This window comes from Pan paniscus, chromosome 13 (assembly GCF_029289425.2).
Source record: "Pan paniscus chromosome 13, NHGRI_mPanPan1-v2.0_pri, whole genome shotgun sequence".
Lineage (NCBI taxonomy): Eukaryota > Metazoa > Chordata > Mammalia > Primates > Hominidae > Pan > Pan paniscus.
This window is the reverse complement of record NC_073262.2, coordinates 72,334,573-72,348,144: the sequence shown is the minus strand read 5'-3', so window position 1 is coordinate 72,348,144 and position 13,572 is coordinate 72,334,573. Positions and strand designations below refer to the sequence as shown.

Here is a 13,572-nt window from a genome sequence, read left to right as displayed (position 1 = left end):
TGAAATGATGCTCAACTTCATTAGCTATTATAGAAATACAAATCAACACTACAGTGAGATACTACTTCCCACCCACTAGGATGAGTGAAAAAATAAAGGGACAGTAATAACTGTTGGGAAGGATGTGGAGAAATTGAAACCTTCATATGTTGTTAGTGGAAATGTAAAATGGTACAGCTACTTTGAAAAACAATTTGGTACTTTCTCAAAATGTTAAATATGGAGTTATAATTCTGTTCCTAAGCATATACCAAAGAAATGAAAAACATGTGTCCACACAGAAACCTGTGAATGTTCATAACAGAATTATTCATAATAGTCAAATGGTGGAAACACCCCTAATATCCATCAACTGATGAATGGATAAACAAAATGTGCTACATCTATAGAATGGAATATTACTCAGCCATAAAAAGGAATTAGGGCCAGGCGTGGTTGCTCACACCTGTAATCTCAGCACTTTGGGAGGCCAAGGCAGGTGGATCACTTGAGGCCAGGAGTTTGAGACCAGCCTGGCCAACACAGTGAAACTCCATGTCTACTAAAAATACAAAAAAAATTAGCTGGGCATGGTGGTGCATGACTGTAGTCCCAGCTACTTGGGAGGCTAGGCAGGAGAATTGCTTGAGCCCGGGAGATGGAGGTTGCAGTGAACCGAGATTGTGCCACAGCTTTCCACCCTGGGCGATGGAGACAGACTCATCACAACAACAACAACAACAACAACAACAACAAAAAGGAATCAAGTATTGATACATTCTACAATGTGAATGAACCTTGAAAACATTATTTGAGTGAAATAAGCCGGATATAAAATGCCACATATTGTATGATTCCATGCACATGAAATGTCTCGAATGGGCAAATCCGTAGAGCCAGAAAGTAGATTAGTGGTTGCCAGGAGCTATGAGGAGGAGAGGACTGCTAATGCATACAGAGTTTCCTTCTGGAATGAGGAAAGTGTTCTGAATTAGATAGTAGTGATAGTTGCCCAGCTTTGACAATAGAGTAAAAACCATTGAATGCTACTGTTTACAGTGGCGGATTTTTATGTGTATTATAACTCAATAAAAAGATGATCTAATCCATGGAAAATGTGTCAATATGGCAGGCACATGGACTGATTTTAGACACTTTTAGGTAACTTGCCACTGCTTTTGTCCCCTCTCTCCTGCTTGCGAGTCTGCCTATTTATATTCTCTCTCTGTCCATCTGTCTCTGTCTTTCATGTCCCTTCATTCAACTGTGGCCTGCCCTTCTTCAACTTCTCTAACAGCCTCTACTGACATTGTATGAGAGCTACTGTGGGGTAGGAACTGACATTGTATGAGAGCTACTGTGGGGTAGGAATCTTGGAAGTAAGATTGCCCTCTAAGAGCTAAATTTTACATCAACCAGTGGATTAAAGTGGGGATATATGAAATCATCTATAGCTCTGATCTCAACCAGGGCTCTCCTGATCTTCAAAGATATGGGGAACTTGCCCCAACTTCAGTGGCCTGAGATAGTAAAAAGCCTTTCCCAAGCTTTCTGTGGGCTTTTTTTTCCTTTGTGGTTACCCAACTCTATTCCCACATTTGTGGCTGTTCTCTTTGTTTGTTCCTGTGTCAGAGTCCATGAAAAGATCTATTTGAATAAAACATCCTGTGAACAGTTAACTCTACTAAAGATTTGAGATGTCAAAGAGGAGGGATCACACTTTGCACTGCATAGCTTTCTAACATCCTGCTCTCCTGCCACCGCTGCCAAGGCCCACTTACCACTGTATACTTTGTGGAGAGCAGCTCCTGCCAGAATAGGCCATATGCTATACTGACCCTCTTTATAATTTTAGCGAATTAAGTTTAGAATGACTCTTGGGTCAGACAAAGATATTAACATGCCTAGCAATTTGTTAATCAAAAGGCAGATGGTTTAACTTAGAGACCGTTGTTTGGTTAGTTTCTGATTGCAGGTAACAAAAGCCAAGCTGAGCTGGTTTAGGCAAAATAAAGGAAATTTGTTACAAGGCTGTAAGGATGTATTGGTCATGACTCTTAAGTAGAACAGTGTTCTGAATCAAGTTACACCACAATCCCCAGATACGGGAGACACAGTATTCTCCTTTTTATTGTAACTGCTGTGAGTTAGATTAGTCATTTGCAACTAAAGAGTCATGATGATACTCTTTGCAACTAAAGATTCATGATAAAGTCAGCTTTGTTTGGCTTTATTTTGCGTGCAGAGGTTTGGTATGTGGTAGGCAAGATAGTGCCTGTGGTTGTAAACTCACACTTTAGTTTAGTCACCAAGTTCTCACCTCTACCTGCCTTAATTTAAACCCCAAGAAGACTTTATTTGGTCCTAAAGGCTTTTCTTTCAGTATCTTTCTCTTTCTGGAATCACGTGATTTTCTTGCTTCTGCCTTTCTCTCTACTTGTTTCATTCTTCTCCTCATACTAATAGTAAAAATAATAATAGCTAATATTTGTTGAGAACATATTATGTACCAGGCGCTAGTCTTAAATTCTTTACGTACAGTAGATACTGTTAATGACCCCATTTTGCAATTAAGGAAACAGATTCAGAAGGGTAAAATAATTTTATCTAGATTCATATAGTTAATATATGGTATGTTCAGAAAAAGTTCAGGTAGTCTGACTCCAGAATCCACCCTCTTACCCACTCTGCTGTCCTACCTTTGTTATGCCTGTGGCCACCCATCGTTGTTCAAATGCCTTTCCTATTTTGGTGAATTTCCTTCCTTTGATGTCTTACCTCCTTAAGATAGAAGGCAGAATTCACTTTTTCAGCCACCCTTACAGTTAGAGTGCAAGCATGGGACAAAGACTCAGCCCATCAATTTTACATATGCCAGATTTATATTCTGAAGAGAGCAATATAAGGAAACAAACAGCATGTTGAATCAGTTTGTGTGTGTGTGTGTGTGTATAGAAAATGGCAACAACAGAGTACCAATTTCAGAGGCAACAGTGGCGAAGATTCAAGTATTCAAGTAAATGGTATCCAGTGGGGCAAGTTGTAAATGGGGCAAGTTGAGATGCCTACACAAAGCCGGTTGCCATGGGCCCTCACTGGAACCTCATGATGTGGTTTGTATGATGTCTTGCATATATAGCTTATAAGGATGACTATGGCTCTCTAGGAGATTGAGTCCATTACTTAATGCCCCTTAATTAATTCCTTTTCTGCCTAAACTAGTTAGAGTAAGTTTGGCTGTTAGTAATTAAGAACCTTGATCGATTAAAAGGGTAGGACTGTTTTTCCAAGGAGATCTGTTATGAGTTCCACTGTTTCATTTAGGATGCTTTAAATTCATATAACGGAACACCCAACTCAATCATCTTCAAAAATAAGGACATTTTTAAACTTTATAACAGGAACTCCAGGCTTCAGGTTGAGTTGATTAGCAGAATAAAGAGATCATCATTGCCTCAGATTCTCCCATTGTTTCTTCTTTGCAGTAACAGCTTCTTTGCAATAATAACTTCATTCAAGGCTGGTTTCTCTTGTGGTCGTAGCTGTTTATCTGTCTTTCTTCCTTGTTCGTACTTAGCTTGAGAGTCTTTTGGATGTCTCTCCCAGAAGAACAAGGAAGAACTTTTCTAAAAGTTGCAAGTAAACCTTTTGTCCTGTTTCTTTGCTTTTTAAAGAAATAATGATTGACAATGGAGACACAAGTGTTCTTAAACCAATTAGGCCCACCCTGGGACTATAGTGAGTTCTCCAAATTATGTTGCTGCTGCTCAGTGGGAAGAGGTTGAATAGAGTCAGTCATAGTGCCTACAGCCCCAAAAGATGAACACCTACCCACAAAGTTATCCATTTATAAACTGCCACTTTGTTAACTTTGAAAAATACTTTTATAACAAGCTGTTGGGATAGGTATTACTAGGAGATCTCTATTTTAAAGATGAGGATACTGAGATTCCAAAAAGTTAAATGACTTGCCCAAGTTTACACAGTAAGGAAGTGGTTAAGCAAGGACTCAAATATATGCCTTCTGATTTCAAGGCTTTGTTTTTTTTTTTCACTTAATCATAGCTGTTCTTAGGATAACAAGAGTAAATTAAGTATTTGAAATAATTTCCAGTTATCATGCCAATATCGGAACTTCTCAGACGAATATCACTTAAACTGTTCCTGTAAGTCTTTAATAATCATTTTTTACAATTTATTAGAAATAAGAAACTCTGAAGAAGATCAAGTTCTCTATCTGCCTCTTCTACCTAGCAAAGTAGATCTCCAGCAGGTCACCATAATTCCACACAATGAGTGGAAAAGGATTCAAGATAGCCTTGACAGGTTGACAAGAGAAGCAGCATGCCTCCGTGCAGAAAGAAAGGCAAAGAAAGAAATGCATTTGCGATCTCAAGAAGTGGTAAAACACTGGACTAATACATATGCAGTAAGTATTAACCATCCAGGAGTACACCTGCACTAAAGACTTACTCTTGTTTCTTAGTACTCTTATGCTTCTTTTTATAAATTTTTTTACATGTAAAATTTCATAAAAATGCATCGAAACATATTTTCAACAGTGTTATTTAGGTATAAGTGATATACAATGAATTGGACATATTTGAAATGTACAATCCTATAATTTTGACATATGTATAAACCCCAAAACCATCATTACTATTAGGATAATGAACATGTTCTTCACCCCAAAATTTCCTCATGACCTGTTTTGTTCCCTCTTATTTCTCCCTGCTCCTCTTCTGGATCCTTAGGTAACCACCCATCTGCTTCCTATTATAGATTTCATTCAACACAATTACTTTGAGATTCATTCATGTTGTGGGTATCAATTGTTAATTTTTATTGCTGAATCGTATTCCATTGTATGGATATACCACAGTTTGTTTATTTGGTCACTTTTTGATGGTTGACATCAATGAAACGTTGACATTTGAGCTGTTTCCCTTTTTGGCTATTACAAACAAAGCTGCTATGAACATTCACTTATAAGTCTATGTATGGACATATGCTTCCATTTCTCTTAGTAAATATCTTCGTGTAGAATAGCTGTCTTTTTTTTTTTTTTTTTTTTTTTTTTTGAGACGGAGTCTCGCTCTGTCGCCCAGGCTGGAGTGCAGTGGCGCGATCTCAGCTCACTGCAAGCTCCGCCTCCCGGGTTCACGCCATTCTCCTGCCTCAGCCTCCCAAGTAGCTGGGACTACAGGCGCCCGCTACCACGCCTGGCTAATTTTTTGTATTTTTAGTAGAGACGGGGTTTCACCGTGTTAGCCAGGATGGTCTCGATCTCCTGACCTCGTGATCTGCCCGCCTCGGCCTCCCAAAGTGCTGGGATTACAGGCGTGAGCCACTGCGCCCGGCCAGAATAGCTGTCTTTTATGATAGGTGTATATTTAACTTTGTAAGAAACTTCCAAACTGTTCCCCAAAGTAGTTGTAATTTTGCATTCCCAATAATAATCTTTGAGAGTTCTATTTCCTCTCCATCCTCAACAACACTTGGTATAGTTGGTCTTTTTAATTATAAACATTCTAATAAGTGTGCAATATCTCATTATAGTTTTAATTTGAATTTCTCTAAGTAAAAATGATGTTGAATATCTCTTCCTGAACTTATTTTCTACCAGTATATCTTCTTTGTTGATGTATCCATTCAAATATTTTTCCCATTTTAAAATTAGTTTTGTCATTGAGCTTAGATAATTTTTAAACTATATTCCAAATACAAATTCATTATTAGGTATTTGACTTGAAAATATTTTCTCCCACTCTATATCTTGACTTTTCATTTCCTTACTGTGTCTTTTGAAAAGCAAAAGTTTTTACTTTTAGTGAAGTATGGTTTATCAATTTTTCTTGTATATATCATTCTTTTAGTGGCTTATCCAAGAAATCTTTACCTAATCTAATGTCACAAAGATTTTCTCCTATGTTTTCTTTTAGAAGTTTTAAAATTTTAGATTTCCCCAAATACTGCATGTTCTCACTTATAGGTGGGAGGTAAATGCTGAGTACACATGGACACAAAGAAGGTAACAGTAGACACTGGCACCTTTTTTTTTTTTTTTTTTTTTTTTTTTGAGATGGAGTCTCGCTCTGTCACCCAGGCTAGAGTGCAGTGGGGCAATCTCGGCTGACTGCAAGCTCCACCTCCAGGGTTCACGCCATTCTCCTGCCTCAGCCTCCTGAGCAGCTGGGACTACAGGCATCCGCAACCATGCCTGGCTAATTTTTTGTATTTCATTTAGTAGAGACGGGTTTTCACCGTGTTAGCCAGGATGGTCTTGATATCCTGACCTCGTGATCCACCTGCCTCGGCTTCCAAAGTGCTGGGATTACAGGCCTGAGCCACTGCGCCCGGCCGACACTGGCACCTGCTTAAGGATGGAGGAGGGTGGGAGGAAGATGTCAACTGGAGATTATGCTGATTGCCTGGGTGACAAAATTATCTGCACGCCAAGTCCTTGTGACTTGTAATTTACCTGTGTAACAAACCTGCGCATGTAGCCTTTGAACCTAAAATAAAAGTTGGAAAGAAATACATATTTTTTGGTTTCCTGTATAGGTCTATGAACCATTTTAAATATATGCTCATATGCAGTGAGGTATTGCTTTTTTTTGTTTTTGTGTATGAAGATCAATTGTTCTTGCATAATTTATTGAAAATACCATTCTTTATCCACTACATCGCCTTTGAACTTTTCTTGAAAATCTACTTGCGTATATATATTCAGGCGACATTTCTGCACTATCTATTCTGTTTTATTGCTCTATTTATCTGTCTTTACTCCAATAATACACTGTCTTGATGACTGTAGATTTAATAATAGGTCTTGAAATCATTTCTTTTTCAAAGTTGTTTTCACTATTCTAGGTCCTTTGCACATCCTTATGATTCTTTTAATTTTAATTTTTTATTTTTTTTTAATTTTTTTTTGAAATGGAGTCTCACTCTGTCGCCTAGTCTGGAGTGCAGTGGTGTGATCTCGGCTCACTGCAACCTCCACCTCCCGGGTTCAAGCAATTCTCCTGCCTCAGTCTCCTGAGTAGCTGGGAATACAGGCCCGCACCATCATGCCCGGCTAATTTTTGTATTTTTAGTTTGAGACTGAGTTTCATCATGTTGGCCAGGCTGGTCTCTAACTCCTGATTTCAAGTGATCTGCCAGCCTTGGCCTCCCAAAGTGCCGGGATTACAGGCGTGAGACACTGTACCTGGCCATTATGAAATTTAGAATCTGCTTGTCAATTCATGCGAAAAAGCCAGCTGGAATTTTTATTGGGATTGTGTTGAATCTCTAGATCAATTTGGAGATAGTTACATTTTGACAATATTGAATCTTCTGAACCATGAACATATTCTCTCTATTTGTTTAAGGCTTAATTTCTTTCTTTCTTTCTTTCTTTTTTGTTTTTTTTTTTGCAACGGAGTTTCGCTCTTGTTGCCCAGGCTGGAGTATAATGGTAAGGTCTCGGCTCACTGCAACCTCCGCCTCCCGGGTTCAAGCAATTCTCCTGCCTCTGTCTCCTGGAGTAGCTGAGATTACAGGCATGCGCCACCATGCCTGGCTAATTTTGTATTTTTAGTAGAGACGGGGTTTCTTTATGTTGGTCAGGCTGGTCTCGAACTCCCAACCTCAGATGATCCGCCCACCTCGGCCTCCCAAAGTGCTGGGATTACAGGCGTGAGCCACCGCGCCCAGCCTAAGTCTTAATTTCTGTCAGCAGTGTTTTATAGTTTTCAGTATATGGGTTTTATACATCTTTCGTTGGATTTATCCCTAAATATTTCATATTTTTAATATTATGGTAAATGGTATTTTTAAAAGTTTCAATCTGCTATTGTTAGCTTTAGAAATACAGTAAATTTTTCCTCTATTGATCTGGTATCCTGCAACATGGCTAATCTCACTTATTAGTTCTAGTCCCTTCTTGATAGATTCCATCAGATTTCCTACATAGACAATCATGGCATCAGAGAATAAAGACAGTTTTAATTCTTTTTTTTCCAATCTGGATGCCTATTTCTTTTTCTTGACTTACTGCACTTGCTAGAAGCTCCAATATGATATTGAATAAATGTAGTGAAGGTAGATATTCTTGCCTTATTCCTGACTTTGGGGAAAAAGTACTCATTCTTTCACCTGTAAGTATGATGCTAAGTGTATGGTTTTTGTAGATGTCCCTAATCAAGTTGAAGTTGCCTTCTATATCGAAATTGTTGAGTGTTTTGGTTCTTTTAAAATCAGAAATGGATGTTAGATTTTTTAAAGTACTTTTTTTGATGTCTATTGAGATTATCACGAGGTTCTTATTTTCTAGTTTGTTAAAATTGTGAATTACACTGATTGATTTTTAAATATTCAACCAAGCTTGCATTCCTAAGATAAAACCCCATTGGTCTTAATGTATTATCCTTTTGATGGATTGAATTTGCTAAAATGTTATTAATTTTTGTATCTGTGTTCATGAGGGATATTGGTCCATAGTTTTCTTGAAATATCTTTATCTAGTTTGAGTATCAGAGTCGTGCTGTTTATTGTTATGACGCAGGATTGCGCAGAAAGCCAGAGTACTCAAAACTGTGAAGAACCAAGGCAGCTTCTCGTCATTTGCCTCTGATTTGTCTGTCTTGCCTGCCTCTTCCTCTCTCTGGAACTGCATAGTGCTTTTGCTGTGCTCCTCTCTGTGCATCTGCTGGCCTCCCTCTACCTGAGGGTTACAGTAGCCCAGTTTAGCTCCTTATGCATGAATGGGAAACTTCTTTGAAATGAGGAGGTGTCCCCTGACTCCTTTTATTATCTCGCCTGGGGAGAAATGCTGGGAAAAGGTAATCCCTCCCTCCACCCTACTTTCCTCCATTGTTTGAGGCACTGAGAGGCAGGGTTATTTTTGTTTTATGGTAGAATTATTAAAACTACAGATAGGCATAAACTCAGTCTGGAGAGTTCTCACTTGTTTTTTTTTCTTTTTAACATTGCCTGTTTCCTTACTTTGTTGCAGTATACATTATTTATCTTTGGGAAAGGACATAGAAAACTTATAGTACCTCGCTTTAGGAACAATGGTCATAATTTATTAATTCTTTTCTCAAAGAGGGAAGAATTATATGATGGACTAATATATGTAACATACGACATTCTGAAAAAGGCAAAACTATAGGGAGAGAAAACAGATCAGTGGTTGCCAGGGCCTACAGGTAGGGGGAGTGGTTGACTATAAGACATGATGGGATTTTTTGGGAGGATGGAACTATTTTGTAAGTGGCTGTATGCATTTGTAAACTCTACACTATAAGCGCACATGTAAATTATAATATAGAAAACTTGATTTTAAAAAGGTCCCTGGTACATAAAGGGATAGGGGATGGGGATATATCCTTTTTTTTTTTTGTAACACAGAAGTAGCACATGTAACGCTTTAACTCTCCATTGGTATTAAAGATGAATAATAAATGATGATTCATCTTACCAGCAAGACTGTCTATAAACCCATAGTAGTAAAAACTATGATATAGACACGGAGAATGACAAAATAATAGGTCAGAAGAGAGAACCTAGAAACAAACCCATGTTATATATAGGAACTTGACATATAACAAAAATTTCATTGCAAATAGGAAAGGAAAGGGTGGGAATTCAACAACTGATACTGGGATAATTGGCATATGAAAGAGATTAAATTACATCTCAATAGTACAGAATGCAGAAAAATGGATTTCAGCCAGACGAAACACCTAAATTTAAATGGCAAAACACTAAAACTTTTAACATAAATAATAGAATATCTTCAGGATATCAGAGTAAACAAGGTTTTCTTAGGACATAGGAAATAGGACCAATAAGGAAAAGGAAGACCTCATATGACATGAGGAGTGGAGGCCTCAGAGTTATAGAAGAGCATATAAAATATACAACTGTTGGTTTTTTAAAGGAGCAAAAGGAGTGAGATATATATTTATTGTGTAACTGTGGAGAGGAACTTTGGAAGTAGACAAAAGAAACTAATAGTGGTTATCTTAGAATGAGAGGAGATTGCAGATGGGTTGGAAGGTGATATAGTTTGGATGTGTGTCTCCATTCAGATATCATATTGAAATGTAATTCCCAGTGTTGGAGGTGGGGCCTGCTGGGAGGTGAGTGGATCATGGGGGCAGATTTCTCATGAATGGTTTAGCACCATCCCCATTGGTACTATCCTCGAAATAGTGACTGTGTTCTCGTGAGATGTGGTCATTTAAAAGTGTGTAGCACCTCCTGCCTTCACTTTCTTGTTTCTGCTCTGGCCATGACATGCCTGCTCCCCCTTTGCCTTCCGCCACAATTGTAAGTTTCCTAAGGCCTCTCCAGAAGCTGAGCAGATGCCAGCATCATCCTTCCTGTACAGCCTACAGAACTGTGAGCTAATTAAATCTTTTTTCTTTATAAATTACCCAGTCTCTGGTATTTCTTTATAGAAATGTGAGAACAGATTAATACAAAAGGAGAAGTTCATATACCTCTATAATATTTTGGGATTTTGAACCATGTAAATGTGTTATCTACCTAAAAAGGTCAGTCTAAAAAATAAGCTCGTAAGTGTAGCCTCATATTTTATTTATTAATAAAATATTACAAATACAATAAAAACATAAAAGCTCAAATTATCATATTATTATGTTAAACTGTAGTAAAATTAAATTGAAAAATGAAAACAAAAGATTGTGTTTGTCTTTTTACAGGGGATGAAAGAACAGAAACTTGAAGCCAAAAAGAAGCGTGATGAAGAAATAGAGGCAGAAAGACAAATTGTTGATCTGGAAGAAGAAATATACAAACAAGGAAAAAGAAAAAAGGCCATTGAAAATGCAAAGCAATATCAATTTTACCAGACAGAAAGAGTGAAAAACTTTCATGTACTACTTGAGTTTTCTTGTATTTCTATATATCTTTAACATATCTGTACATAATTAGGCATCATTTCCTTAAAGTACTATAATTTTTCTTTTGTAGTCGGGACTTCTTCTTAGTAGAGTTATGAAAGAACGTGATGCCCAGATTGAATTCCGAAAGAGTAAGATAAAATCAGATAAAAAATGGGAGGAACAGTTGAAACTCAACATTGAAAAAGCTTTTAAAGAAGAACAAGAAAAAGCAGAAAAACGACACAGAGAAAGGGTGGCTCTTGCCGAAGATCATCTAAAACAGTATGTATACATAAAATACCTTTTTGTACCTTTCTCGTTTTCTCATAGTGGATGTAGCTTTTTTCTAATTATAAAAGTAATACATGCTAAAATAATTAGTCAGTAGAAAAAGTACAAAAAGGAGGTTAAAAATCACTATCACTTTCTTACCCAGAGATTGTATATTGGTTATTATTGTCATAATAATGCAACATAATACACAACCACACAATCTAGTGGCATGCAAAAAAAACATGTTTACTTCTCATGCATCTGGGGGTTGGCTGATCTAGGCTGGAATCAGCTGGGCAGCTTTTCTTCAAGCTGTAGGACTGGCTGGGTTTGCTTATTGTTGTGGAGAGGATTCTGATCCGCTCCATGTGTATACATTCCGAGGTTCAGGATGAAGCAGCCACATGGGGAAACTTTTCACATGGTATTGATAGAGATGCAAGAGAGCAAGCCCGAGCATGCAAAAACACAGCGTAACCCAAAGTCAATGGAGAAGGAAGTATACTTGGCCTTCCATCAGTCTAAAGCAACCACATGGCCAACCCCAACAACAATAATGGAACAGAGAAGTAGACTTCCATTAAATTGAGACAGGAAGGGGAAGGGAGTGCATATTTTTTGAATAATAAATCTAAACTACCAAAGGAAGTTACTATTACTGTTTTGGTATATAGCCATGCAGAGTTTTTTTTTTTAATGAAGGAGGCATCAGCCTTATTGAAATAAAATTTGCATTCAGTAAAATTCACCTTTTAAAAAGTATAGCTGCATAACTACCACTCAAATCAAGATATGGAACATTTCCATCACTCCCAAAATTTCCCTCATGCCCCTTTGCTCTAAGTTCTATCTCCTGTTCCCAGCCTCTGGCAGTCATTGATCTGGTGACACAGACTTTTTTCCTGAACATATATACTCACATTTTATAAAATGAAATTTGAATTAGCAGCATTGTCTTATTACATGCTTTTTTCACATACCTGTATGTCACATATATAATTTATCAAAATCACATTATGTCTAAATGACACAGACATCAGTTCTCAGAATATATATATATTACCAAATTGTGTATTTTTCAATTCAGTCCTTAGTAACAAGGGAAGAAAAACCTTTGGATTTATTGTAATGTTTTTCTTTGGCAGTGTAGAGATCTAAAGGTTTGTGCAAGTTAGGGACAAAGCCATTGGCAGAGGAAGGCAAGTCTTTGACCAGTGAATCTCTTGTGTTTGAGAAATCTCTTTTGTTATATTGCAGCTCAGAGGTGGTAGGCAGATTTCCAGCAAGCTACCTGGCAAGTGCTAACACCTTCACAGGCTGTCTATCCTCCTATAGCCTTTGTATCTGGGCTGTGTTTGGGCCACATCGTGTTTTTTCCTTGTAGTATGTGTCAGTAGGTTAGAGGTTCAAGCTGGTGTAGGATTTATTTTAGTTGTTTCTTTGGCATATCTTCAGTGCAGTCTCGGAAATGTTCATCAAGCTCTGACGTCAGCATAAATTCCTTTACTTACTTCTCATGGTGGGCTTTGTCCTTGTGCATGGTGACCAAGTGTTACCTATCCTCACTGTACTCTCAACTGTTCTATTTTCTTTTGAAATCTCTTGAAAATTCAGTTTTGTGGGTAAGACCAGTGGTATAGAATTTCTCCTTTATATTGGTTGCATTTTGGGGAATTAGGAGAGGGAGGATGTTGTGATGGTTAATATTAGATGTCAACTTGATGGGATTGAAGGATGCCTAGATGGCTGGTAAAGTGTCGTTTCTGGGTGTGTCTGTGAGGGTCTCACCAGAGGAGACAGACATTTGAGTCAGTGGTCTGGGAGAAGAAGACCCACCCTCAGGGTGGGTGGGCACCATCCAGTCGGCTGCCGGCACAGCTAGAACAAAGCAGGTAGAAGAAGGTAGGCTAATCTTGCTTGCTGAGCCTTCTGGCTTCCTTATCTATTGGTGCCAGATGCTTCCTTCTGCTTTTCCTGCCCTTGGACATCAGATTCCAGGTTCTTCCGTCATTAGACTCTGGGACTTGCACCAGCAGCTTGCTGGGGGCTCTCGGTCCTTTGGCCACAGACTGAAGGCTGCACTGTGAGCTTCCCTGGTTTTGAGGCTTTTGGACTCCGACTGAACACTACGGGTTTCTGTCTTCCTCAGTTTGCAGACTATTGTGGGACTTCGCCTTGTAATAGTGTGAGCTAATTCTCCCAAATAAACTCACACATACACACACACCCTCTTGGTTCTGTTTCTCTGGAAAACCCCTAATAGAGATGTTCAACATGTGAACCTGGGTTGCCAATTTGTTTCCAAAGTCCTACAGCTTAAATTTAATAAGAAACATTCAAATCTGTAATTGGAAACAACATAGGAAATTATAAATCTATTATTATATATTTGTTTAAGTGTATGAGTTTACAAACTTAT

The 13,572-nt window shown here is 38.1% G+C and overlaps 1 protein-coding gene across 2 annotated transcripts in view; it reads left to right on the top strand.

The window, feature by feature from the left end:
• CFAP210 (cilia and flagella associated protein 210) overlaps window positions 1-13,572 on the top strand; it is a 53,262-nt gene that overhangs the window by 9,045 nt on the left and 30,645 nt on the right. The window contains exons 1-4 of one of the 2 annotated variants that reach the window (XM_034954454.3): window positions 4,048-4,145; window positions 4,234-4,408; window positions 10,698-10,871; window positions 10,969-11,162. In XM_034954454.3, coding sequence (XP_034810345.2) covers window positions 4,099-4,145; window positions 4,234-4,408; window positions 10,698-10,871; window positions 10,969-11,162 — 590 coding nt within the window. In that variant the 5' untranslated portion in view covers window positions 4,048-4,098. Of the gene's footprint in view, window positions 1-4,047; window positions 4,146-4,181; window positions 4,409-10,697; window positions 10,872-10,968; window positions 11,163-13,572 lie in introns of those variants that run through there. The other variant, XM_003824295.7, reaches the window with a different exon arrangement.